At 46.0% G+C, this 26,633-nt stretch overlaps 1 protein-coding gene across 1 annotated transcript; it reads right to left on the bottom strand.

The window, feature by feature from the left end:
• ambra1b (autophagy/beclin-1 regulator 1b) lies at positions 1-26,633 on the bottom strand. The gene is made up of 19 exons (XM_042410719.1): positions 26,317-26,633; positions 19,744-19,949; positions 17,124-17,182; positions 16,797-16,980; positions 16,007-16,179; positions 15,219-15,285; positions 13,567-15,110; positions 13,179-13,265; positions 10,450-10,635; positions 10,033-10,113; positions 9,528-9,628; positions 9,148-9,258; positions 7,981-8,169; positions 6,210-6,364; positions 4,695-4,834; positions 3,855-3,959; positions 3,252-3,439; positions 2,550-2,678; positions 1-1,584 (listed from the first exon to the last, which is right to left on the bottom strand). The coding sequence occupies exons 2-19, from the start codon at positions 19,873-19,875 to the stop codon at positions 1,043-1,045; spliced, it is 4,173 nt and encodes a 1,390-aa protein (XP_042266653.1). The 5' UTR covers positions 19,876-19,949; positions 26,317-26,633; the 3' UTR covers positions 1-1,042.

The raw sequence follows: 26,633 nt of genomic DNA, 5'->3' as shown, positions 1-26,633 counted from the left end.
GCTTTGATCCGTTTCACTATTTTACAACACAAACGATGAATGAAAGTGATCAGCAGAACAATCGATAATGAAAACAATCATTAGTCGCAGCTCTATGAAGACGTCTGCAGTCGACTCCGTTGTTCAGGAAACTGGAACAAACGTTTTTCCGACTAAACGTTTAATTAATTAATTAATTGAAAAAAAAAATCGTCAGTTGCAGCTTTAGTTTATCGGGAGTCAAATTTACAGATTTGTGCTCAGACGACGAAAGACGTCATTAAAACGTGTTCACATGAACATTTATACTGTCAGACACACACACACACACACACACACACACACACACACACACACACACACAGGGCATGATGAAACAGGAAATGGTTCTTCTCCTCTTCTGTATCTGTTTGATGAACTGCAGCATTATTGAAGACATGCAGTGGATTCAGTCTCAGTTCAGTTGTCGATGATGATTGGTTGTCACGGTAACATCCTCCATGATATAGAGTCCCGCCTCCGACGCGACGTCTCGTCCTTGAACATCATAATTACACATGGTACAAAAAAACAGGCTTCAAAAGAAACGTAGTGCTGAATTCACTTTTTAAACACTTCAATCACGCACTATTTCACATCAAAGTTCAACATCACATGGCACCGAATGCAGCACGTTGGAGTAAATGTGTGTGAGACCCCCCCCCCCCCCCCCCTCGCCCCCCCCACCCCGACATGGCACTTTAATAACAGGAACCTCGTCTCCGTCACGCCGACACTGAGAGAAACGGGCGGAGAGGAGCTCAGCTCTGACTGGCCTCCGTTCAAGTAGAAGCCCTTTCTGACGTGGAATGATGGCGGTTCAGCTTCAGTCAGGTTAGACGTGCAGAGGAAGCCGATGCCTCTGCAGGTTTACAGGTGAGGGGGGGGGTGGGGGGGGCGGGGGTTCTTGTGTCCCTTCTTTTCCAGGCGGGAGACCCTGTGCAGAGTCCAAGCAGCACCCGTTCTTTGTGAGATAAGGCTTTGAGGAGCACCAACGCTCTGCTTCTCTCAGCCAATAGGAGGACTACCTGCTGTACGGGTCGCCGGGGTAACTGTTGGGGCCGCCTCCTCCCCCACCACTGCCGGGGAGGGGGCTGTGAGAGGAGGAGGAGGAGGAGGAGGGGGAAGAAAGGAGCAGGGAGGAAGAGGAAGGGCCCGGCAGGGAGTCGTCGTCTGTTCGTCCCCCGTCAAACACGTCGTCCATGTCCACGGCCAGAGAAAGGCTGGGGGGCCGGGGGCCGGACAGGACCTGGGGGCCCCACATGGGAGCCAGCTGTTCAGACGGGCCGGAGGCCTGGGGAGGCGGGTAGATGTGGGCTGGGGGCTGGGTGAGGAGCAGGGACCCTGAGGAGGAGGAGGGGGCGGCGGGCAGCCTGGAGGCCCCGGAGCCCGTCTGGGAGCCGCGGTGGATGCGATGGCTGACGATGATGTTGTTCCCGAAACCGCCCATGGACGCCATGGTGGTGCTCTGCTCCCGCTGCACCACTGCCGTCATGCCGCCCTCCGCAATCAGCCGGCGGATTCGTGCCAGAGCGTCTTCACCCGAACCGACATCTGGAGATTCTCCTGAAGCAAGACAGCAGAGACAAGGATAAATGTCAAACTGTTGTTCACGTTGTTCACAAGTCATGGTGCACATTTATATGTCAACATCACACTGTTCACGTTGTTCACAAGTCATGGTGCACATTTATATGTCAACATCACACTGTTCACGTTGTTCACAAGTCATGGTGCACATTTATATGTCAACATCACACTGTTCACGTTGTTCACAAGTCATGGTGCACATTTATATATCAACGTCAAACTGTTGTTCACAAGTCATGGTGCACATTTATATATCAGAGCGTTGAGTGAACAGCAGAGTATTGATCAGAGTGTTGAGTGAACAGCAGAGTGTTGAGTGAACAGCAGAGTATTGATCAGAGTATTGAGTGAGCAGCAGAGTATTGATCAGAGTATTGAGTGAGCAGCAGAGTATTGATCAGAGTGTTGAGTGAACAGCAGAATGTTGAGTGAGCAGCAGAGTGTTGAGTGAGCAGCAGAATGTTGAGTGAACAGCAGAGTATTGATCAGAGCGTTGAGTGAACAGCAGAGTGTTGAGTGAACAGCAGAGTGTTGAGTGAACAGCAGAGTGTTGAGTGAACAGCAGAGTGTTGAGTGAACAGCAGAGTGTTGAGTGAGCAGCAGAGTGTTGAGTGAACAGCAGAGTGTTGAGTGAGCAGCAGAGTGTTGAATGAGCAGCAGAGTGTTGAGTGAACAGCAGAGTGTTGAGTGAGCAGCAGAGTGTTGAGTGAACAGCAGAGTGTTGAGTGAACAGCAGAATGTTGAGTGAACAGCAGAGTATTGAATGAGCAGCAGAGTGTTGAGTGAACAGCAGAGTGTTGAGTGAACAGCAGAGTGTTGAGTGAACAGCAGAGTGTTGAGTGAGCAGCAGAGTGTTGAGTGAACAGCAGAGTGTTGAGTGAACAGCAGAATGTTGAGTGAACAGCAGAGTATTGAATGAGCAGCAGAGTATTGATCAGTACCTGCAGCAGCGGTGGACGTGTCGGCCTCTGCTGAGGCTTCGGTCTGGCTGCCGTCCTGAACTCTGCTGCTTTGAGACTCCAGCTGCGCCTGAGCTGCTCGGCTGGTGGACGGAGTCTCAGGAGGGACATCTGTGGAGAGAAGAGACCACGCTGAGGACAGATTCAATCATCCTTTCATAAACACTAATCATTACCTACGAAGCAAACCAAGCTAGAGATCAGCGGAGTAGAGCTGTATCAGTGTATGTCGGAGCAGGTATAACAGGTGTATCAGGTATAACAGGTGTATCAGGTATAACAGGTGTGTCAGGTGTAACAGGTGTATCAGGTGTATTAGGTATAATAGGTATAACAGGTGTATCAGGTGTGACGGAGGTGTTGGAGAAGGTATAACAGGTGTGTCAGGTGTATTAGGTATAATAGGTGTAACAGGTGTAACAGGTGTGACAGTGTGTATCAGTGTATGTTGGAGCAGGTATAACATGTATCAGGTATATCAGGTGTAGCAGGTATAGCAGGTGTATCAGGTGTAGCAGGTGTATCAGGTATAACAGGTGTATCAGGTATAACAGGTGTAGCAGGTATAACAGGTGTATCAGGTATAACAGGTGTATCAGGTGTATCAGGTGTAGCAGGTATAACAGGTGTATCAGGTGTAGCAGGTGTATCAGGTGTGACGGAGGTGTTGCAGTGTTTCAGTACTGAGTGCTGGCTGGGAGGTGCTGGGCTCTGATAGGTCCCTCTCTGTTTGTGTCTCGGCATTCTGCAGCTGGATGATTGGTGTCTGGGTTCCTTGTGATGTCACTGAGGGGGCGGGGTGTCGGGGCTGAAGGCCAATGGCGTTCATCAGTCCCATGTCTCTGTCCAGCCTCCAGCCTGAGCGGTTTGGCCTGACGATGAATCACAGAGCAGTGTGATGGTTAGTGAGTGCTGATCAAATATTATTTACATTTAGTAAATTATTATAAGTTAAAACTTGTTTTGCTCTCAGATCAAGTTACTTTCACACTTTTTAACTCTAATGTTTATTTTTTAAGTCGTGTTTTCATGTCCTGTGTTTGTGAGATGCTTCTGTAGTTGATTTAAGACTTTAAAGAACGATTTTACTTCCAGATGTTGATTCAAACATCTGTCTGCTGTTTCTACATCTAAACTGTTGTTTCCACTTTAGGTCACATGGTGCAAAGGTCAGGAAGCACATGACACACTAAAATACAACTGATGGTCATTTTGGGACTTAAAGGTAAATAAAATCAGATTATTGGTGTTTTATTGAGCAGCCTGATGTGTGCTGCAGGTTCTCACCCTGGTCTATCAGAACCTCGGCTCCGGCTGGTTCCGCTGTTGTTGACGGAGAATAAAGGCTCGCTGCTCGACTCTGCAGGACTCTCGCCGTCGCTTCGGTAGAACCTGCACACACACACACACACACACACACACACACACACACACACAGAGTTAATTCACTCCTATGCAGGAAGTCTTAAAGCAGAGGAGGGATTTCTTCGTGGAATTGCACAGACCATGACCTCGTTAGAAGCACTAATTGAGCCTCTTCAATTAATGGTCTTCCTGTTCAGATTGCCCATTAAGATAATCACATCAAGTCACATCTCAGTGTGGAGGCACTGGAGGGGAACATCAGCTGCCAGTTTATTAGGTACACGTCCATAAAACTTATTTCTGCTTGATTATCGATTATCAAAATATTTGCCAATTAAATTGATCAATTCTCAATTATTTGACTAATGCAGCTCTATTCTAAATCAACTGATTTATTGTTTGGTCTATTAAACATCAAACATCCAAAGATATTCAGTTTATGATCCCATGAAGCAGCAGTTTGAGGTTGTTTAAATACTAAAACAATGAATTGTGTATTAAAATGTTGCTGCAGCTCTGAAGTCGAGTTCATCTTGTTTATAGATTAACTAGTTACAGATCTATATTATATATCTATAATCAATCAACACGTCTGTTAATATAAACTGAACCTTGATGAAAGGACAGTTTGTTGTATTGATCTGCAATAGTTTGATCAAACTGGTAACTGAGTGAATATTAACTCCAGTAGGTTCAGAGAGGAAGACGTGAGCAGCATGAAGGATTAACGGCGGCGGCGGTGGCGGCGGCGTGCAGACTCACACAGGCCGGCAGATCACCAGGTCCCCCTTGTTGGTTCCATACGCCAGACCCATCCCCGGATCCGGCAGCCAGCGAGCTGAGTTGATACTGACGTGGCGCCGCTGGTCTGGAGCCATCGGATAGACGACGTTAAACACCATCTGAAACACACACACATACACACACTTATTACACACACACACACACACTTATTACACACACACACTTATTACACACACACACACACATACACACACTTATTACACACACACACACTGATTACACACACACACACACACACTTATTACACACACACACACTGATTACACACACACACACTTATTACACACACACACTTATTACACACACACACACACACACACACTTATTACACACACACACACTGATTACACACACACACACACACTTATTACACACACACACACACACACACTGATTACACACACACACACACACTTATTACACACACACACACACACTTATTACACACACACACACACACACACTGATTACACACACACACACACACTTATTACACACACACACACACACACACTTATTACACACACACACACACACACACACTTATTACACACACACACACACACTATCTGAAACACACACACACACTGATTACACACACACACACACAAACTTATTACACACACACATTTATTACACACACACACACACACTATCTGAAACACACACACACACACTATCTGAAACACACACACACACTTATTACACACCCACACTTATTACACACACACACACTTATTACACACACACACTTATTACACACACACACTTATTACACACACACACTTATTACACACACACACTTATTACACACACACACACACTTATTACACACACACACTTATTACACACACACACACTTATTACACACACACACTATCTGAAACACACACACACACACTATCTGAAACACACACACACACACTGATAGCTGTGTCGTAATCTATTATATTAATAATAATTATTAATAATTAATTATCAATAATATTTATTAATAATTAAAGCGACCACGCTGCGCTCCACTGGTGAGATGATGAAATTTTGCAACTGTGTTTTAAAATCACTGATGTGTTTTAAGTTTTGATCAGATTTAATAGTTATAGTCGACAGTATAATATATATATTATATAGTAATAGTATTATATATATATATATATATATATATATGATATAATACACATATATATATGTATACATATATATACACATATATATATATGTATACATATATATATATGTGTATATATATGTGTGTGTATATATATGTATACATATATATACACACACATATATATACACATATATATGTATACATATATCTGGGGGGGGGGGGGGGTGCCCACAGTAACGAGGTAATTAATTAATAAAGTACTACTACTCTAGTATTAGTAGTACTGGTCTGTCCTGCATTATTAAGTGCAGCAGTGATAACAGCGTTAGAGGCAGGAAGTGGTTCTGTTAGCACCGTCTCACCCTGATGGACGTCTCTCCTCCATGCGGCTGTTGCAGGCGGAAGACTTGCGCCACCATGTGGTCGGTGGTGGGATGCAGCAGGATCCTGCGAGAGGCCAGGCCCACCATCACGTAGCAGCCCATCGGAGACAAGCTGACGGATATCGCATTCGGACCTGACGGAGGACAGACATCAGTGAAGGTGGTTAGCATGACGCTAGAGACAGATATTACATACATACATTCACTTTTCATAGTGATACAGTACTGAGAGGTGTTCATCTGTACTATCGTCTCCCTTCTGCCAACACAGAACTCCATAAGACCTGGAACAATAACCAGAGCTGTTACAAACGGCGCAATCATCCGCTCCCATGGTTTCTCACTCCATTGCTATGCTGACGACACTCAGCTCTTCCTGTCGTTCCCACCGGAAGACCACACAGTCTCGGCTTGGATCTCGTCATGCCTTGTCGATACATCAGCATGGATCAGCTTCAACCTCTCTAAGACTGAGCTCCTTACCATCCCAGCCAGTCCCTCTATTCAAAAAAACATCAGCATCCAGCTGGAACCAACCCAACTCATGCCCACAAAGTCTGCCTGACGCTTGGGTGTCATGATCGATGACCAACTAACCTTTAAGGCTCACGTGGCCTCAGTTGCTCAGTCGTGTGGGTTTGTCCTGTACAACATCAGGAAGATCAGACTCTACCTGTCTGAGCTTGCAGCACAACTCCTGCTACAGGCTCTCGTAATATCACACATCGACTACTGCAGCTCCTTACCAGCAGGCCTCTCCGCATGTACGTTCAGACCTCTGCAGATGATCCAGAACACGGTGGCGCTTCTGGTCTTCAACCAGCCCAAAACAGCACATCACCCTGCTGTTCATCTCCCTCCACTGGCTCCCAGTTGCTGCCCGCATCACAGAACAGCCACTAAAACAGCTCCCGCCTACCTGAACTCCCTCATTCAGGTCTACACTCCCTCCCGCCCACTACGCTCTGCCAATGAAAGGCGCCTGGTACCACAACAGGACCCTAAATCACCAGCTAGACTCTTCTGCTCTGTAGTTCCCCGGTGGTGGAACGAGTTACCAAACTCTGTTTGACCCGCAGAGTCCCTCTCAGTCTTTAAGAGAAGACTAAATACCAGCTCTTCATGAACAAAAGAAAACAAAAATCTGCTTCTATGCATCTCCTCTGAGCCTTTTGGCATCTACGTCCTACTGGACTCAAACTCTTTCTGACCCGTACTGGTGTCGTCGTCTCCTGAACAGATCCTTGTTTGTGTTGTATCGTCGCTTTGGATAAAAGCGTCTGCTGAATGAAACTGTAAACTGTAAATGAACTGAACCAGACCTGCTTTTAATAATAACTATGATTTAAGATCATTTTTCTGTACATACACAAACATCTGGAACAAAATTAAAATTGTGTTCTTACAGTTTAAACATTTACTAAAACATTTCCTTCTTCTCTGAACTTCTACACATCTAACATCTGTTTACTCTTGTTATCTTTAGTTAAATGCTTTATTCTTTTATAAAGAGCAGGTATGTTTCAGCCCACATGTAGAGCGAATATTCTGCCTGTTGTTTTATAGTTTTATTGCTGGTCATGTTGTTATTTCCTGCTACAAATAAAACATGAAAATAATTTGTCATATTTGGGTCATAATAATAAACATTTAACTGAATAAACTGAAATGCAAAAGGAATTCATATTATACACAATTAAAAGTGAGCTTGATGCAAGATTTAAAATGAAATGAACATGTGAAACTGTACCGAATCTCTTGGTGTAGAGCATCTCTCCCAGGTTGTGAGGAGCCAGAGAGTAGATGGCCAGGATGCCTTCGTCTGGAAAACCCCGCTGACTGCTGGGAATAAAAACAGCCAGCAGCTGACCGTCTGCGGAGATGTCACAGCTGGCGTCGTTGTAGATCTTACAGTTTGGCACCAGGACGTTGACCGAGGCTGAGCAGGACAAACACACACAGACTCAGAACCGCAAGTCCATAAATCTCCTCAACATTCAGTATTTTCTCCAGATTTGGATCAGAGCTGCAACTAACGATTGTTTTCATTTCATCAATTACTCTTGATTATGTTCTGGTTTCATTGATTAGTTGTTTGGGCCATAAAATGAATGACGAATATTCAGTTTACTGTCACAGAGACTAAAGAAACCAGAAAATATTCACATTTAACAAGCTGCAATCACAGAATTCTCAAAACAATTAATCAATTATCAAAGTAGTTGGTGATTAATTTAATAGTTAAGCTTCTAAAACAGCTTTTAGACCAGCTTGTTTGAATCTTTAGTCTGATCTACAAAGTTCTTCAGATGAAACACAAACAGGAACTTTTAAGTTCCTGGATCAGTTCCTGAGAAGAGTCCCTGTGGTTCCACAGTTCCTGGAACTTTTTGATCAAAACGGACAAATAAAAGAACCGAAGAATTATTAAACAAAAACAAACACAAACTAGAGCAAAGACATAAAAATAAACAGAATTTAATGAAAGAGAAACCACGTAGTGACTCCTCAGATTAGGAACAGTGACACCAGCGCGCTCTTCCTCCAAATCCTGTCAAAGCTTTCTTAAAAACTCGTCAGCAGCCAGAATGAATGAATGAATGAATGAATGAATGAATGAATGAATGAATGAACGAATGAACGAATGAATGAATGAATGAATGAATGAATGAATGAATGAATGAATGTCATCTGGGAGCTGAAACACTATTTTAAAACCTTTCTCCCTTCTTAAATCTCATTATCGACGGGTTTATCAATCATTTTTACGTTGATGCTTGATATCTTATTTATTTAATAAGTAAAGTCTACTGTAGTCTTTGTTCTACAGATAAACTTCATAGTTATTATGAGCTCCATGTGATGAAGCTCTCGCGGTGACGCTGCCAGCAGGCGTCCCGGCTCACGGCTGTCGTACCGTTGCTGATTTCAGGCAGATCAAACTTGGTGAAGTCCCACCACTGCAGGCGGTAGGTGGTGTTGGCGATGTTGCTGGCGACCGCAGACTGTCCGTCCCCGATCGATGCCCCTGAGGAAACGAGTAAACACTGTTGATATTACACGTATTCATTCAGTTGGTCGGATGTTTTCTGATACAAGATAACGTAAGTAAGTAGCACAAAACGGAGAACTGAACAACATGCAGCGACGCTTATCAGCATCTGGCTGGTGGCTGGAGCTGATTTCCAAACTTTAAATGGTGTTTTTGGTGTCAGTGCAAAGTGTGTGTGTGTGTGTGTGTGTGTATGTGTGTGTGTGTGTGTGTGTGTGTGTGTGTGTGTGTGTGTGTGTGTTTACCGGCCAGTACTCTGTTGACAGAGGAGTGTGTGGCCAGGCCAGGCTGCCCTCTTTCATGGAAGATCCCAGCGTAGGGCAGGTACTCAGGAAGGAGGAAGCGCCTGGAGGGGAACAGACATAAAACATCTTCTAAACTCAGCGTTAACTTCCATAAAACTGCAGACTCATCAAACACAGATTAAACAACAGTAGAAGAAGAGCAGCGGAGGCTTTTAGTCTCTAGTATGGATCCTACACTTCCCACAATGCAACACTGTTACCCCCCCCCCCTTGCTTCCTGAATGCCCACATCTTTCAAACTCCACTCCTCCAGTTTGTAACACAGTCTTTCTGTTAAAACTCTCAGACCCAAGTTAAGGTCATGCTGATGTCATCCCTGTGACATCATCAGGATGATGAGTAACCTGAGCTTCATGTGTAACCCGGTGAAACGTCCCGGGTTAAACGTCCCGGGAACGGACTCTGCAGACTGTTCTACACGTCGTGGTGATGAGAGCTGACTCACCGAGGGACGAAGCGACCCAGCGAGGGCGCTGACATCCTGGCGTTTCGTGGCGTCCTGTGCCTCGCTCTGTCTCCGTTATCGCTGAAAGAAATGATTCCGTTAGAGACAGGCCTGCAAACTCAACTGGGATGAAATAATCTCTCCACTACAACCCAGTAACCCAGACTTCAAAGAAAAATAAACAAACTATCTGTTTGTCTGTTTTTTAACTTTTGGGCCCATTTTGTCCTTGTTGGGTTGTCTTGGCACAGCTGAGCTGCAGACATGCCATAACGCTTCATCTCCCCACAGCTACTGTTTAGACAGATTAATACAGTTTGTTTTGTGCAGAGCAAACAGTGTTTCTCTCCTCTTGTCTCAGTCGGCTAAAACTGATGACATGAATTATACATCCAGCTTATAATGTTCTTTTCTTACTCCAGCTCCTCAAAGTCCACGTCACTGTTGTCCATGGAGCCGGACGGGTTACTGGCAGGGCCGTCGGAGGACGACGACATGGCCCGCAGGCGGTTCTGCTGATAGCGAAGCGAGCGCTGGCGGATGCTGTCACGTCTGGACAGATACTGGATCATCCTCTGGGCGTAGTAAGCAGCTGGAGAAAGCCTGAGCAGCACAGAGGACAAACTTCAGACTTATTGTTTCATCAACAAACTGAAAGTAGGTGTGACTGAGGTAGAAAGAATACAGACAACCGTTATATATATATATATAACTTCTGGTTTCTAATGTCCCGAGACAACAGAAACAGTCCACAGAGACAGAAAAGCAGCCATCTTAACCACATTTACATGTTAATTTCACTGTTAGAGAAGTGAATATTGTTATATTCTGTCTGATCTCTTTGCAGTTTTGATGAGAGACTCGTCTATAAACCCAGTGACCTCTGGCATTCTGCCTCTGAACAGAAAGTCCCTGTTTGATCCTCTGTTGTTCTACTGACAGAGTTTATTACTGAGAACCAGCAGCTGGCTTTCATTTCTCCCACAGCTCCGTCTGAAAACCTCTAACGAGATAATTACAAGGTTGCTGTTCACTTGTACAACTAACAGAGCTTCATATCACCAACTCTGCATTTACAACTACTGTTAGTTTACCTGGCTGGAGCAGGTTAGTGAGGTGTGTTAGTTTACCTGGATGGAGCAGGTTAGTGAGGTGTGTTAGTTTACCTGGCTGGAGCAGGTTAGTGAGGTGTGTTAGTTTACCTGGCTGGAGCAGGTTAATGAGGTGTGTTAGTTTACCTGGCTGGAGCAGGTTAATGAGGTGTGTTAGTTTACCTGGCTGGAGCAGGTTAATGAGATGTGTTAGTTTACCTGGCTGGAGCAGGTAGATGAGGTGTGTTAGTTTACCTGGCTGGAGCAGGTTAGTGAGGTGTGTTAGTTTACCTGGCTGGAGCAGGTTAGTGAGGTGTGTTAGTTTACCTGGCTGGAGCAGGTTAATGAGGTGTGTTAGTTTACCTGGCTGGAGCAGGTAGATGAGGTGTGTTAGTTTACCTGGCTGGAGCAGGTTAGTGAGGTGTGTTAGTTTACCTGGCTGGAGCAGGTTAATGAGATGTGTTAGTTTACCTGGCTGGAGCAGGTTAGTGAGGTGTGTTAGTTTACCTGGCTGGAGCAGGTTAGTGAGGTGTGTTAGTTTACCTGGCTGGAGCAGGTAGATGAGGTGTGTTAGTTTACCTGGCTGGAGCAGGTTAATGAGGTGTGTTAGTTTACCTGGCTGGAGCAGGTTAGTGAGGTGTGTTAGTTTACCTGGCTGGAGCAGGTAGATGAGGTGTGTTAGTTTACCTGGCTGGAGCAGGTTAGTGAGGTGTGTTAGTTTACCTGGCTGGAGCAGGTTAGTGAGGTGTGTTAGTTTACCTGGCTGGAGCAGGTTAATGAGGTGTGTTAGTTTACCTGGCTGGAGCAGGTTAATGAGGTGTGTTAGTTTACCTGGCTGGAGCAGGTTAATGAGGTGTGTTAGTTTACCTGGCTGGAGCAGGTTAGTGAGGTGTGTTAGTTTACCTGGCTGGAGCAGGTTAATGAGGTGTGTTAGTTTACCTGGCTGGAGCAGGTTAATGAGGTGTGTTAGTTTACCTGGCTGGAGCAGGTAGATGAGGTGTGTTAGTTTACCTGACTGGAGCAGGTTAGTGAGGTGTGTTAGTTTACCTGACTGGAGCAGGTTAATGAGGTGTGTTAGTTTACCTGGCTGGAGCAGGTAGATGAGGTGTGTTAGTTTACCTGACTGGAGCAGGTTAGTGAGGTGTGTTAGTTTACCTGGCTGGAGCAGGTTAATGAGGTGTGTTAGTTTACCTGGATGGAGCAGGTTAGTGAGGTGTGTTAGTTTACCTGGCTGGAGCAGGTTAGTGAGGTGTGTTAGTTTACCTGGCTGGAGCAGGTTAGTGAGGTGTGTTAGTGTACCTGGCTGGAGCAGGTAGATGAGGTGTGTTAGTTTACCTGGCTGGAGCAGGTTAATGAGGTGTGTTAGTTTACCTGGCTGGAGCAGGTTAGTGAGGTGTGTTAGTGTACCTGGCTGGAGCAGGTAGATGAGGTGTGTTAGTTTACCTGGCTGGAGCAGGTTAGTGAGGTGTGTTAGTTTACCTGGCTGGAGCAGGTTAGTGAGGTGTGTTAGTTTACCTGGCTGGAGCAGGTAGATGAGGTGTGTTAGTGTACCTGGCTGGAGCAGGTTAGTGAGGTGTGTTAGTTTACCTGACTGGAGCAGGTTAGTGAGGTGTGTTAGTTTACCTGACTGGAGCAGGTTAGTGAGGTGTGTTAGTGTACCTGGCTGGAGCAGGTTAGTGAGGTGTGTTAGTTTACCTGACTGGAGCAGGTTAGTGAGGTGTGTTAGTTTACCTGGCTGGAGCAGGTTAATGAGGTGTGTTAGTTTACCTGACTGGAGCAGGTTAGTGAGGTGTGTTAGTTTACCTGGCTGGAGCAGGTTAATGAGGTGTGTTAGTTTACCTGGCTGGAGCAGGTTAGTGAGGTGTGTTAGTTTACCTGGCTGGAGCAGGTTAGTGAGGTGTGTTAGTTTACCTGGCTGGAGCAGGTAGATGAGGTGTGTTAGTTTACCTGGCTGGAGCAGGTAGATGAGGTGTGTTAGTTTACCTGGCTGGAGCAGGTTAATGAGGTGTGTTAGTTTACCTGGCTGGAGCAGGTTAGTGAGGTGTGTTAGTTTACCTGGCTGGGTCGGGGTATATCGGGTGGTCTCTGGATCCCGACATGTCATAGCGAGACAAAGATAATAGAGATGATTCCAACAGTCGCCTGTATGAAAGAGATTATTAATATTATCATTATGACATTTTATTTGGATTAATGGTAATATTTAACTCACCGTGTGACACAAAGTAGCTGTTTGACAGAATTTCAGCTATTAACAGTTAAAAGACTGTGAAACAGATTTAAACTTAGTCTCTAAAACAAAACTAGATTAAGATGAACCCAAAGACAGATACTGAGTCTACTTCTCACACGTTTTAATCACTTTATTCTCAGACTTGTAACTGTGTTTGATCTGCTCTGAGTGTTCAGGCACCTACAGTGAGAGAACATGCAGAGCACGTACCTCCTCAGCGAGTCTTCATCTGGGGGGTCAACAGGCATTTCTTGGCTTAAGGCCTCCGGTGGCTCTGCCGATCGGCCCGCGGCAGCCTGCCGGTACACCCGCTCCCACTGTGCTGTGTCCTGGTTGTACACCAAACCCACCGTCTGCTCACCAGGCTGGCTGGAGGACGGGGCTATAGGGAAGGCCACTGTTCCTGTCCCTCCACCTCCGGGCGGAGGTGGCTGCTCGCTGGGCTCCGGAGGCACTCTCCTGTCCTGGGTCTGAACTTCTAGAGTCCTCCGACCCTCTTCAGGCTGCCACGGGGAAGAAGAAGAAGAAGGGAAGGAGGAGGAGGAAGAGGAGGGCTCCAGAGTGGAGGCAGAGGTGGAGGAGGCCTGGTTGGTGCGCTCCCAGCGCTGAGAGTCATGGTTGAAGGTCAGCAGGTTGTGGCAGGCCCGGCAGCGGTTCAGGTGGCCTCGGGAGGCGGGGGGCGGGGTGTTGTTCTCCAGGCTGTGGGAGGCGGGAGGGGGAGGGAGAGGAGGCTGGTAGTGGATGATAGTAGGGGAGGCGGAGGAAGAGGAAGATGAGGAAGGCCCAGGTCTGTCTGGGTCCATGTTATTATTCAGCAGCTCTTGGTTCTGCTCTTGGCCTCCGTCCGCCATGCCGCCGCCGCCGCCCCCCAATGGAGGCTCCAGGTCCTGCATGCGGTCAAACTCCATGAAGTAGCGGCTCAGGTTGCACTGCAGCACGTTGCGGAAGGAGGCCGTGTTGCTGCGGGAGCCGTCCCAGAACGGGTGATGCCCGCTGCTCGTGCCGGCGGCGTCTCGGGCCCCCAGCTCTCCCTGTTGGGGGAAACCCCGTCCTTCAGTGGCGGAGGTGTAGACGGGGGAGTGAGACGAGCCGTCCTGCTGTCGGAGCACCGAGAGGAGGCTGATGGAGGAGGAGGAGGAGGTTCTGGGAGGCAGCATGCCCGGACCGACCGCCCCGCTCTCCCTCATGCTCAGCAGGTTGCGTGTCCAGTCGGGTCCCGGCCTGGAGGTGGAGAGCGGCTCGATGCTCGGAGCCGGAGGGTTCAGAGACGTGCCGGTGCTGTAGTACACGGAGGTGAAGGCTGAGGGGCGTTCAGGCGGCTGTCTGGGCTCCGTACGGGCAGACGAGAACGTGGAGGCCGAGGGGGGCTGGGGAGTGTCGGCTGACACCCTGGGATCAGGGGGGGTCGCGGAGGAACCGTCGCCGGCCAGGGAGGGGTTACGATTGATGGAGCAGCGACTACACAGACAAACCAAGCCCAGGTGCTGGGTGCAGCCGGGGAAGGGGGGCCCGCGTTCAGGGGTGGGGTACTGGGCCAGAGGCATGCTGGGAGATTCTCCGACACTGCTTCCGTTTTCTCCCAGAGGGCGCGGCTGCTCCCCTCCCGCCTGAGCCCCCGGGGAGCGAGATGACAAGATGTGCAGGAAGTTGTGGAGGATGGGCGTGCGACGGACCGGCTGGGAAGGCAGGAAGGAGCGCTGACGGAAGTGAGGCATCTCCACACTGTCCATGGGAACCTCCGAGTCCTCCTCGTTCTGGAACAGAAGGTTCAACAGCTCTGAGAATTCAACCACCACCTCTCGACCTCCCACAACACCTGACACACCTGACAGTTCTTACTCGTTACTGGCCTGATCACTTACTTGCTGATTGGACGGATTCACTATCGCTGTCAGCAGGTTGTGACCCAGTGGGTCGAACCTCACCAACCTGGAATCAACACAATTGTACAAATTAAGTTCTGTTATGTTTTTCTGTGATGTCTGAACACTTTTATCTACAGAATGTAATCATCATTTATTTAGGCCACATGCATCAACCTACACACAGAAACATGCAGACATCACTTCCCACATCAACTGGTTTCTATAAACAGAACGTGTGGTGGGAACGTGAACCAGCGAACCAGTTTCTCTAAAGTGATCTGAGGGTGATGTGATGAGTGAAATATAAGACGACAGATGGAATCTTTTAGTAAAACACAGTTTGTTCAGGTTGATAAACTGCTGCATTCACACATCAATCTGGAAAATGCCGATCAAAGCTGCATTTATCAACGTGAGATTAATTTTGTGATTCTGTTTATATGTACAGTCAGTTTAGATTTGAGCGCTACAAACTAATTTAACATTTCTGAGATGCTGTGAAATGAAGCTCAACAGAACCATGTGTATATACGGCTTTATCTGATCAGAACTACGTGTCTGTATATTTCTGTCTCACACACAGTTTTAGTCGTGCATCTACAGAGTTTATGCATCTACAGAGTTTATGTATCTACAGAGTTTATGCATCTGGCGCTTGTTACTCAGCAGCACCTCCTACTGTCCGATCCCTGTTTTCTGCAGCATGTAGATATGACGACTCTCTAAACCTCTTTACAGTCACCACAGATACCAATAACATGTCACGGCTGCTCCATCAGACCCACCGGACTCTCTCTGTGTCGCTGCCCGTCTTGACCACGGCGAAGGGCTCCGGTCGGCTCCAGTCCCAGAAGTGGAGCTCGTTGTTGGTGGCGATGAGGAGGAGCTGAGCAGTGGGGTGGAAGGCCAGGGAGGCGATGGCGACATTACTCTCTGTAAACCAACTCTCACTACCACCCTGCAGAAAGAGCACACGCTCCACATTATCACTTCATTCACAACTGACGGGTATTCATAATCCTTTTAAACTTCTCTAGTCACTTAAACCCAAAGAGTGTTGCACGTCGGATTGAACAAACTCTTCACTGTCTGAACTTGTTTCTGGTTTCATCATCAGCATCATTGACGCCCCTGAAATGTCGTATAAGACGACCTGTTTGTTCCATTTGTGGGCGAGTTTCATTCACAGAAATGTTCCCAAAGAGCTAAAAGGCAAAACGCTCCATGACTCATATGAGACGCGTCATGTGATGTCACAGAGATATTAGAGGAGAGAGTTCAGTGGCTGATGTTATACTGCGACATGATGCTGCACAGAGACACTGAGACAAGTTTCCAACAACTACTCAGTAAACTCTCAGTGAACTGGCAGCCACGGTGATGGTGAAATGGTGAACAGAATATTCATTTTGCATCACGTTTGCTTTACTTATACATTTAATTTTTGAGGTGTGATTTGTGTATGGACCCGTACACAAATCTGTTGGTACGAGTGATTCTTGCGTGAGGCCCGTTGTGTCGTATTTCACAAGGTAACAACACTCCATGCAGAACCTCAGAGGTACTAGTACTCACATGCAAGTCCCAGATGCGGACTTCGCCATCAAGGCACCCAGAGGCCACCAGGCCAGGGATAGTGGGGTGAAAGGTCACACACCAGGGGGTTCTACGGTGGCCCACTAGGGAATGTAGGCACTTTCCAGTCTTCACTTCCGTTATGTAAATGTTGTGGTTGACATGTGTGGAAGCCATCAGGGTCCTGTGAGAGGAGAGACAGTTGACAAGTGTGATATATTCTGATACAGCTCAGTGAATGGTCCCCTTACTACTGTTACTGTGACACAACTTCATGTTTTAGAGTCATTCCTGAAATATTCTCCACTCTGTTGGAGTATTTCTCACCTGTCGGGGCTGAATGCCAGCAGGAATGTTGAGCGAGGGCTGTCCGGCAGCTCCACTTTCTGTCAGGCACAAACAAACACATTTACACTCAGGTAAGTAGATTCAAACTCTGTGAAAACATACAGATATGGTATGATCACAGCTGTTCACATCAAACTCTGACATCATGTTTGATGAATCTGCTGCAGATAACAACATGAATCCAGTGAGTATCAGCGTGTTGCACAGCAGGAAGCATCAAACCTGCTGCAGAGTCACATTTAGACAGAAGAAGATAGAAATACGCTGCTGTCAACATGACATCAGATACAACACTGTTAGAAAGCTGTTCCCTCTGAAAATCATTCTTTCAGAATGCAGAGGGAGGACTGATTACTGTCATTATTGATTAACCTGCAGATCATTTTCAAATTAATTAATAATTTTATCTATAAAATGTCAGAAAATGGAGAAAACCGGCTGTTATCATTTCCCAGAATCAAAGGTGATGTCTTCATTTTGTCCCACCAACAGTCCAAAGTCCAAATATATTCAGTTTATGTGCAGATATTAAGTCACACAGCTGACGGACTGTTAGCCTAGCATGCTAACCCTACAGTCTATCTGTAAAGGTGTTAATGGTTATCAGGCCATCAGCCAGTTGATGTGCTGGATGATTGAGACCGATATGCTGCCTGTCAGTGTGGTAGTGTCAGTGACTGAAAGAGCTACTAATCCCCGTAACCCTAACCCTAATCCCCCAACCCTAACCCAACCCTACCCCCTAACCCTTATCCCATAACCCTAACCCTACGCCGTAACCCTAACCCTTATCCCATAACCCTACTCCATAACCCAACCCTAACCCAACCCTCCCCCCCCCTGACTTTAATCCCCTACCCCGTAACCCAACCCTAACCCTACCCTCTAACCCTTATCCCATAACCCTAACCCCTAACCCTAATCCCCTAACCCAACCATACCCCCTAACCCTTACCCCCTAACCCTACTCCATAACCCAACCCTAACCGAACCCTACCCCCCCTGACTTTAATCCCCTACCCCGTAACCCAACCCTAACCCTACCCTCTAACCCTAAACACACTGAAAACACTTTGAGGAGGAGGAGATGAGTTAAAAGTCAAACTAACCAGAGCAGACAAGCTAGCTCACAAACAAAAGATTAACCAGTTAGTTACCAGTTAATTATCCATCATTCAGTGCTTTATATCCAGATGTGTGTATACGTTATTTATACTTGTATATATGTAAATATACAGTATATAATTAAACTGAGCACATCCCTGTGCAATATCACTAAAACCTTAAATGATTCAAAACTGTATCATCTTACTATAATTTTAGTATTTTTATGGTGGAGTGTCGGGTATTTGATCTTATTTGGTTAGACAGACTCCATCAGCAACAGCGAGCACACCTGAGACTTATAAGCAGCTTATAAAAGAACCAGTTTAGTCCTGGGTTGTGTTTAATGCTACAAGGCTCCACATGGTGAGAAACTGCCTGAACAAGTAAGAAACCAGATTGTGAGACTTCATGAAGATGAAACAGCACAAAACTGCAACATTAAACTTTGTCAAAGAACATGAAAAGAAGCCTGATGAATACTGGCAGCACTTTCTCTGTTCAGATGAAACCAAAGTAAAGTAGTTTGGATCCGATGGGTCCAGCATGTGGACTACCACAGTGACTGCATAGTGCCGACTGTGTGCTGATGTACGTTTATAGATGGACTATGAATCACAGGTGTAACGGTACACCTGTGATTCAGTTTATTGCGTTTTCAATACAGCAGAAAAAATAGAAAGCAAGAAAAATGACATTTTGGTCTTTTATTTTGAAAAATGTAAACATCCAACAATGGCTCATTGGCTCCTTTGACATATATGTATAAAATCTGGCTTAAAAAAAGCCTCCTGGAGCCAAACCCTAAATCCAACAGGAAGTCAGCCATTTTGAATTTAACAAACTCCTCCTAAAGATTTAACCCAAGCGACAAATTTGGTTGGTGACATCTAAAAGACCTTAATGATGCTAAATTGCAAAGCTTTTTAGTTTTCATGGAACACCCGTGGCGTGCCGGTCAATTATGCCCAAAACATGAAACAGGAAGTTGTTTTAACCCGGCTTTCCATTGTCCAATATGCCCCAAATTTGTCATGTTTGATGAGAGTCCAGGTCTGAGCACATCTACATGTCAATATTTGGTCATAGCGCCACCTACTGACAACAGGAAGTCAGTCTTATGTGTCAAACATCATCCGATTTACATGAAATTTACATGGTGTGGTCTAAACATGACGTATGATTAGTGGGTGTTCTCTAGCGGCACATAGTGGACACAGGAAGTGATATTTGACTCCTTCCTGTAACATCTAATATTCATGAAAATACACGTGCATGTCAGGCGACCTCCTCTAAATGTAGTGATACCACAGCTGCCTGCAGCTTTAACTCATTAACATATCTTGACAATGAAGAGTGAAATGGTTATTGGATTATTGAAATGGTTGCTATTGATCTTCTGTGCATGGACTAATTGATTAACGCTGGGCTTTCAGTTCCAGCAGATTAAAGTTGAGTTTGTCTCGTGTGGAAGGAAAGAGTGAAAGCAGCGTACCTGACTCTGCCATTTCATCCAGCGCACTTTCTCCTCCACCAGCAGCTGCAGGAGCCGCTGCGAGCCAAAGCTCTGCGAGCCTCGCTCCCGGCTGGACAGGATCCGGACCGAGTTCCTCTGACGGGACGCCATTTTGCTGTCAGTGGCCTCGGCTGATTGGCTGCTCACTCCCGCTGCTGCCAGTCCGTCGCCATGCAGAGTCTAGGCTGAGATTCAGAGTGAATACATATGAGAGGAAGTTGTCATTACTGCTGCTTCATGAAGTCAAAACAACTCATCAACAGAAACATGATATCTGGTTAATTTATGAGGTCAGAAGACTGAACTCCAACTCTTCAATTCTTCAACATCCTGTTAAATATGTGAAGCTCTGGACTGTTGGTGAACCGAACGCATCACTGCGGGCTCATCTTTCAAGAATATCATCTGCAGATTAGAGCTGCAGCTAAACATTATTATGATTATTACTGATTAATTGATTAGTCCATGAAACGTCAGAAAGAAGTTGAAAAACGCCCAGAGCTCAAAGTGACATCTTTAACGAGCTCATTTTTATCCAACCAACAGTCCAACTAAACGATTACGCACCATAAACACGATCATCGTATTTATAGACGCTGGAAGCAGGTTTTTATTTTAATTCACATTTAAGAAGCTGGAATCAGTCAATTCTTCTTAAAAAATGACTGAGAACAATCAATGATCAAAATGGTTGGTGATTAATTTAATATTTGGCAACCAATCGATTAATCGACTGATCGTTACAGCTCTAATTCATACTCATAAGGCTCTTTCACACAGCCTGTTCAAGGCGGGAACGCTGCGGCTTTATTCCGCCTCACTGTTCTGTATAAAAGGTACAGACATGGGGGGGGGGGCAGAGACCTGACGCTGCTGTGTTCCACGCCACGCCACGCCACGCCACGCCACGCCACGCCACGCCTCTGAACCCGGAGCGCCGGCACACGTGGGCGGCTTTATAGCGGCTTTGCTTGGTTCAGTGTAAAGAAACAATGGCGGCCTAATGACGGACCTTCTTTACGGCTGTAACGGGGAATATCTATATAGAAGAGTCCGTGCTCTGCAACCCTGAACTGGTCTAGTCTCATATTCCTGCTTTACTCCTCTTACTCCTGTTTAATTCCTGCTTTACTCCTCTTACTCCTGTTTCATTCCAGCTTTACTCGTGTCTTATTCATGTCTCTTTCCTGTTTAAATCTTGTGAGCTCCATAAGAGCTAACAGAGCTAACAGAGTGCACAGAGCTAACAGAGCTAACAGAGTGCACAGAGCTAACAGAGCTAACAGAGTGCACAGAGCTAACAGAGCTAACAGAGAGCACAGAGCTAACAGAGAGCACAGAGCTAACAGAGCTAACAGAGAGCACAGAGCTAAAAGAGCTAACAGAGTTAACAGAGAGCACAGAGCTAACAGAGCTAACAGTGTGCACAGAGCTAACAGAGCTAACAGAGCTAACAGAGAGCACAGAGCTAACAGAGCTAACAGAGAGCACAGAGCTAACAGAGCTAACAGAGAGCACAGAGCTAACAGAGAGCACAGAGCTAACAGAGCTAACAGAGAGCACAGAGCTTACAGAGATAACAGAGAGCACAGAGCTTACAGAGATAACAGAGAGCACAGAGCTAACAGAGAGCACAGAGCTAACAGAGCTAACAGAGAGCACAGAGCTAACAGAGCTAACAGAGCTAACAGTTTCAGGGTTTCTGCAGGTTTCAACAAGTTAAATTTAAGACTTTTTCAGACCATTTTAAGACCTGCTTCTCGTGTCCATACTGGAGTACACATGTCATGTTCAGGGATGGGATTGATACCAATGCAGTTATCAATTCTGCTTATCGGTTCAATTCTTTTTCGATTCCCTTATTGATTCCTGATCAATTTTCTGTGTGGGAAAAAAGTGGGCCTACACAGGTTTTCAGCGTCAATGCAAATATTTTATTATCTCCACTGTTTTTCAATGACCTTACATGCTGATGAATATATGAAACATAACTGGTAGAAAAGATAAATAGTCCGCAAACAACAGTTAACTGCATTAATTAATGAATGAATTAATGTGAAAGCATCTTACAGTCTCCTGACTGCATGAGAATAAGAAACTGAAGGGGAGGAGGAGGAGGAGCAGGAGTGCTCCTCTGTGTTATTAACATCATGTCTCCAGCAGTGGAGAGCAGCCTCTCTGCTCTACTGTGTTATTAACATCATGTCTCCAGCAGTGGAGAGCAGCCTCTCTGCTCCTCTGTGTTATTAACATCATGTCTCCAGCAGTGGAGAGCAGCCTCTCTGCTCCTCTGTGTTATTAACATCATGTATCCAGCAGTGAGCAACCTCTCTGCTCCTCTGTGTTATTAACATCATGTCTCCAGCAGTGAGCAGCCTCTCTGCTCCGCTGTGTTATTAACATCATGTCTCCAGCAGTGAGCAACCTCTCTGCTCCGCTGTGTTATTAACATCATGTCTCCAGCAGTGAGCAGCCTCTCTGCTCCGCTGTGTTATTAACATCATGTCTCCAGCAGTGGAGAGTAGCCTCTCTGCTCTACTGTGTTATTAACATCATGTCTCCAGCAGTGGAGAGCAGCCTCTCTGCTGCTCTGTGTTATTAACATCATGTCTCCAGCAGTGAGCAACCTCTCTGCTCCTCTGTGTTATTAACATCATGTCTCCAGCAGTGAGCAACCTCTCTGCTGCTCTGTGTTATTAACATCATGTCTCCAGCAGTGAGCAGCCTCTCTGCTCCTCTGTGTTATTAACATCATGTCTCCAGCAGTGGAGAGTAGCCTCTCTGCTCTACTGTGTTATTAACATCATGTCTCCAGCAGTGGAGAGCAGCCTCTCTGCTCCTCTGTGTTATTAACATCATGTCTCCAGCAGTGAGCAACCTCTCTGCTCCTCTGTGTTATTAACATCATGTCTCCAGCAGTGAGCAACCTCTCTGCTGCTCTGTGTTATTAACATCATGTCTCCAGCAGTGAGCAGCCTCTCTGCTCTGCTGTGTTATTAACATCATGTCTCCAGCAGTGGGGAGCAGCCTCTCTGCTGCTCTGTGTTATTAACATCATGTCTCCAGCAGTGGAGAGCAGCCTCTCTGCTCCTCTGTGTTATTAACATCATGTCTCTAGCAGTGGAGAGCAGCCTCTCTGCTGCTCTGTGTTATTAACATCATGTCTCTAGCAGTGAGCAACCTCTCTGCTCTACTGTGTTATTAACATCATGTCTCCAGCAGTAGAGAGCAGCCTCTCTGCTCCTCTGTATTATTAACATCATGTCTCCAGCAGTGAGCAACCTCTCTGCTCCGCTGTGTTATTAACATCATGTCTCCAGCAGTGAGCAGCCTCTCTGCTCTACTGTGTTATTAACATCATGTCTCCAGCAGTAGAGAGCAGCCTCTCTGCTCCGCTGTGTTATTAACATCATGTCTCCAGCAGTAGAGAGCAGCCTCTCTGCTGCTCTGTGTTATTAACATCATGTCTCCAGCAGTGGAGAGCAGCCTCTCTGCTCCTCTGTGTTATTAACATCATGTCTCCAGCAGTGAGCAACCTCTCTGCTGCTCTACTGTGTTATTAACATCATGTCTCCAGCAGTGGAGAGCAGCCTCTCTGCTCCTCTGTGTTATTAACATCATGTCTCCAGCAGCAAAGAGCAGCCTCTCTGCTGCTCTAAGTTATTAACATCATGTCTCCAGCAGTGGAGAGCAGCCTCTCTGCTGCTCTGTGTTCTTAACATCATGTCTCCAGCAGTGAGCAACCTCTCTGCTGCTCTGTGTTATTAACATCATGTCTCCAGCAGTGGAGAGCAGCCTCTCTGCTCCGCTGTGTTATTAACATCATGTCTCCATCAGTGGAGAGCAGCCTCTCTGCTGCTCTGTGTTATTAACATCATGTCTCCAGCAGTGGAGAGCAGCCTCTCTGCTCCTCTGTGTTATTAACATCATGTCTCCAGCAGTGAGCAACCTCTCTGCTGCTCTAAGTTATTAACATCATGTCTCCAGCAGTGGAGAGCAGCCTCTCTGCTGCTCTGTGTTCTTAACATCATGTCTCCAGCAGTGAGCAACCTCTCTGCTGCTCTAAGTTATTAACATCATGTCTCCAGCAGTGGAGAGCAGCCTCTCTGCTGCTCTGTGTTCTTAACATCATGTCTCCAGCAGTGAGCAACCTCTCTGCTCCGCTGTGTTATTAACATCATGTCTCCAGCAGTGGAGAGCAGCCTCTCTGCTGCTCTGTGTTATTAACATCATGTCTCCAGCAGTGGAGAGCAGCCTCTCTGCTGCTCTGTGTTATTAACATCATGTCTCCAGCAGTGGGGAGCAGCCTCTCTGCTGCTCTGTGTTATTAACATCATGTCTCCAGCAGTGGGGAGCAGCCTCTCTGCTGCTCTGTGTTATTAACATCATGTCTCCAGCAGTGGGGAGCAGCCTCTCTGCTGATCCGTCAGCTCCGGGGAAAAACATCAGTGATGGATTGGACAATAAAGTTATAATAAAGTACTGTTATAATACAGTTAAATAAAGTACTGTCCTCCTTCTGCTCCCTCTGTCCTCCCTCCTCCTATCCTCTGTCCCCTGTCCTCCTCCCCCCATCCTCTCCCTCCGGTCCTCCCCCCATCCTCCTGTTCTCTGTCCTCCTCCTGTCCTCTGTCTCCTGCTGTTAGCCTTCCTAGCGTGTTGTGGTTGTGTACACCACGCCTGCGGTGGATGAGACTGCAGACAGATTAAAAAATGGCTTTTCTACATGTTAATGCTTGTTGAACAGGTGTATTGATAAATTATTGGCTTTTTACTCGTGAAGGTTTTATTGACACAACAAGCCTAACTGTCGTCAACTTGAGTTATCTTCACTCCCACAATGCTTTGCTGTTTGCTGATTTATTTGGGGTCTAGACCATAATACCTCCTCACAACATGACATCTTCTCTTTGAATGGATAAAGTAGCTGTGAAAAAACGACTCCTACATGGAGTGTTGCATTATGGGTTGTTTGTAGCATTAATGTTGCTAGGCTAGCGAGTGTCTTAATGTCAGTTTATAGAGAGCGTGTTAGAGTCAGTCAGCACTTCAGTGTTTAGTTGGTCCAGATCAACCTAGAGGAGTCTCTGAAGACAGAGGAAATAAATTCATGATGAGTGAAAACGAGTCCAGAGTGTTTTCTGATGGGATATATCAAGCTGTCAAATACCACAGTGACAGATGATGAGCAGTCGTATTAATGCTAACTTCTGACTGCTTCCTAGAGCCTGCTGGGAGAGAGTGCGAGTATGTAGCTATACTATCATTTATATTCAGAAAGTATTTTTCCAGAAGCAGGTGTTGGAAAAGGGGGAGTCGTCTTATATTCAGTGTCGCCTTACATTCAGGCCAATACAGTATTTACAGACCAATTATTTTATAACATGCCGCGCTTCCGCTTCCTCGCACACCGCTTTCAGCATCTCTCCGGGTGGTCGTTCACATGGGGCGATGACGCCGAGGCGACGCAGACTCCAACGTAGCACGTAGCCTCCTACGTCTCCACTGTATTACCATATATAACGCAGTACATACTCAAACACATTGGACTACCATATATACCAGCTGTGGTAGGCATTTTTAAAAAGATGCCGTGATGACAGTAATGAGCTCAACCCTGCGGTTCGCATCACATGACCACGGTGATGCGGTTATTGTCACAGCTCTACCAGTTCACTTCTTCTCTGCTCCTCAGGAATCCGCTCACTTTCCAAGACTGTGTTAAACTATCTAGTGATGAACTCCGCTGCCATCTCTCCTAAACATCTCCATGCCTCCACAGTATGTCTCTACTCTCCATCCTCTTCATCACTGCCCTTACTTCCTCCTTGCTTATCCACCCACCTCCTGATTCACTATCCCCACATCATCCAACAGTGTCTCTCATTTTCTTCATTCATCAGCCCCTCAGCGGACTCCTTCCACCTTCTCAGCACTCTCCTCACCAGTCAGCACATCTCCATCTGTGTCCTTCATCAACCTGACCTGCTGCACACCTTCCCTCTGTCAGCCAATCAGCACAGGTCCTTCTCTGTCCTTACTGTCCAACCTCTCACATTATATATATATATATATATATATATATATCATATTTGTACATAAACAGCAGACATTATTCTGCTCAGTTATATATTAAACATCATATTTATACAATAATAAACAGCAGATATGATCCTATTCAGCTACATATTATATATGTAATATTTATACAATAATAAACAGCAGACATTATCCTGTTCAGTTATATATAAAATATTCAGAAGACATCGGTCCGTAACATACAACGTTAGTTTATAGTTTAGCTCGATAGTTAACATTAACAACATTTTACATTTCACCGTTTACAAACATTAAAAGTTAATTTAAACACCGTTAGCTGCAGCTAGCCGCGGAGCTACATTAGCAGCTAACGAGCCAACAATCTGAAATGAGGCGCTGAATTATTTGGATTTTTAAAGATGTGTGTTGGCTCACAGCCGTAGACACATTAATAAGATGTGGTTTCATGGATAATAAAGAGAAATATGATTAAAGGAGGACTGTCGGGCCTACCTTTCCTTACGAAGCCATCCAGCGATGCTAACGGGCTAATGCAGAGCTAGCAGCTATGCTAGCAGGTTAGCTAGCTCGATGTGGCCGCTGCAGAAAATAACCTAAATAAAGGTTAAACATCGAAGTTTACCAGCGCTTCTAATGAACAACGTCCTCTGAGATCAACAGACAACACTCATATTATCCGCAGGAGAAGAAGAGAAAACGTTTTTAAGGCTATGTTCTGTTTCTCTGCTGCCGACGACAAACTGATACTGCGTAACTAGCTAGCCGCTAGCTAGCCACACACAGGCTTATCGGCAGAGTGCCGATCACAA

This window comes from Thunnus maccoyii, chromosome 5 (genome assembly GCF_910596095.1).
Source record: "Thunnus maccoyii chromosome 5, fThuMac1.1, whole genome shotgun sequence".
Lineage (NCBI taxonomy): Eukaryota > Metazoa > Chordata > Actinopteri > Scombriformes > Scombridae > Thunnus > Thunnus maccoyii.
The sequence above is the reverse complement of the archived record's forward strand: the minus strand, read 5'-3'. Positions and strand labels throughout refer to the sequence as shown.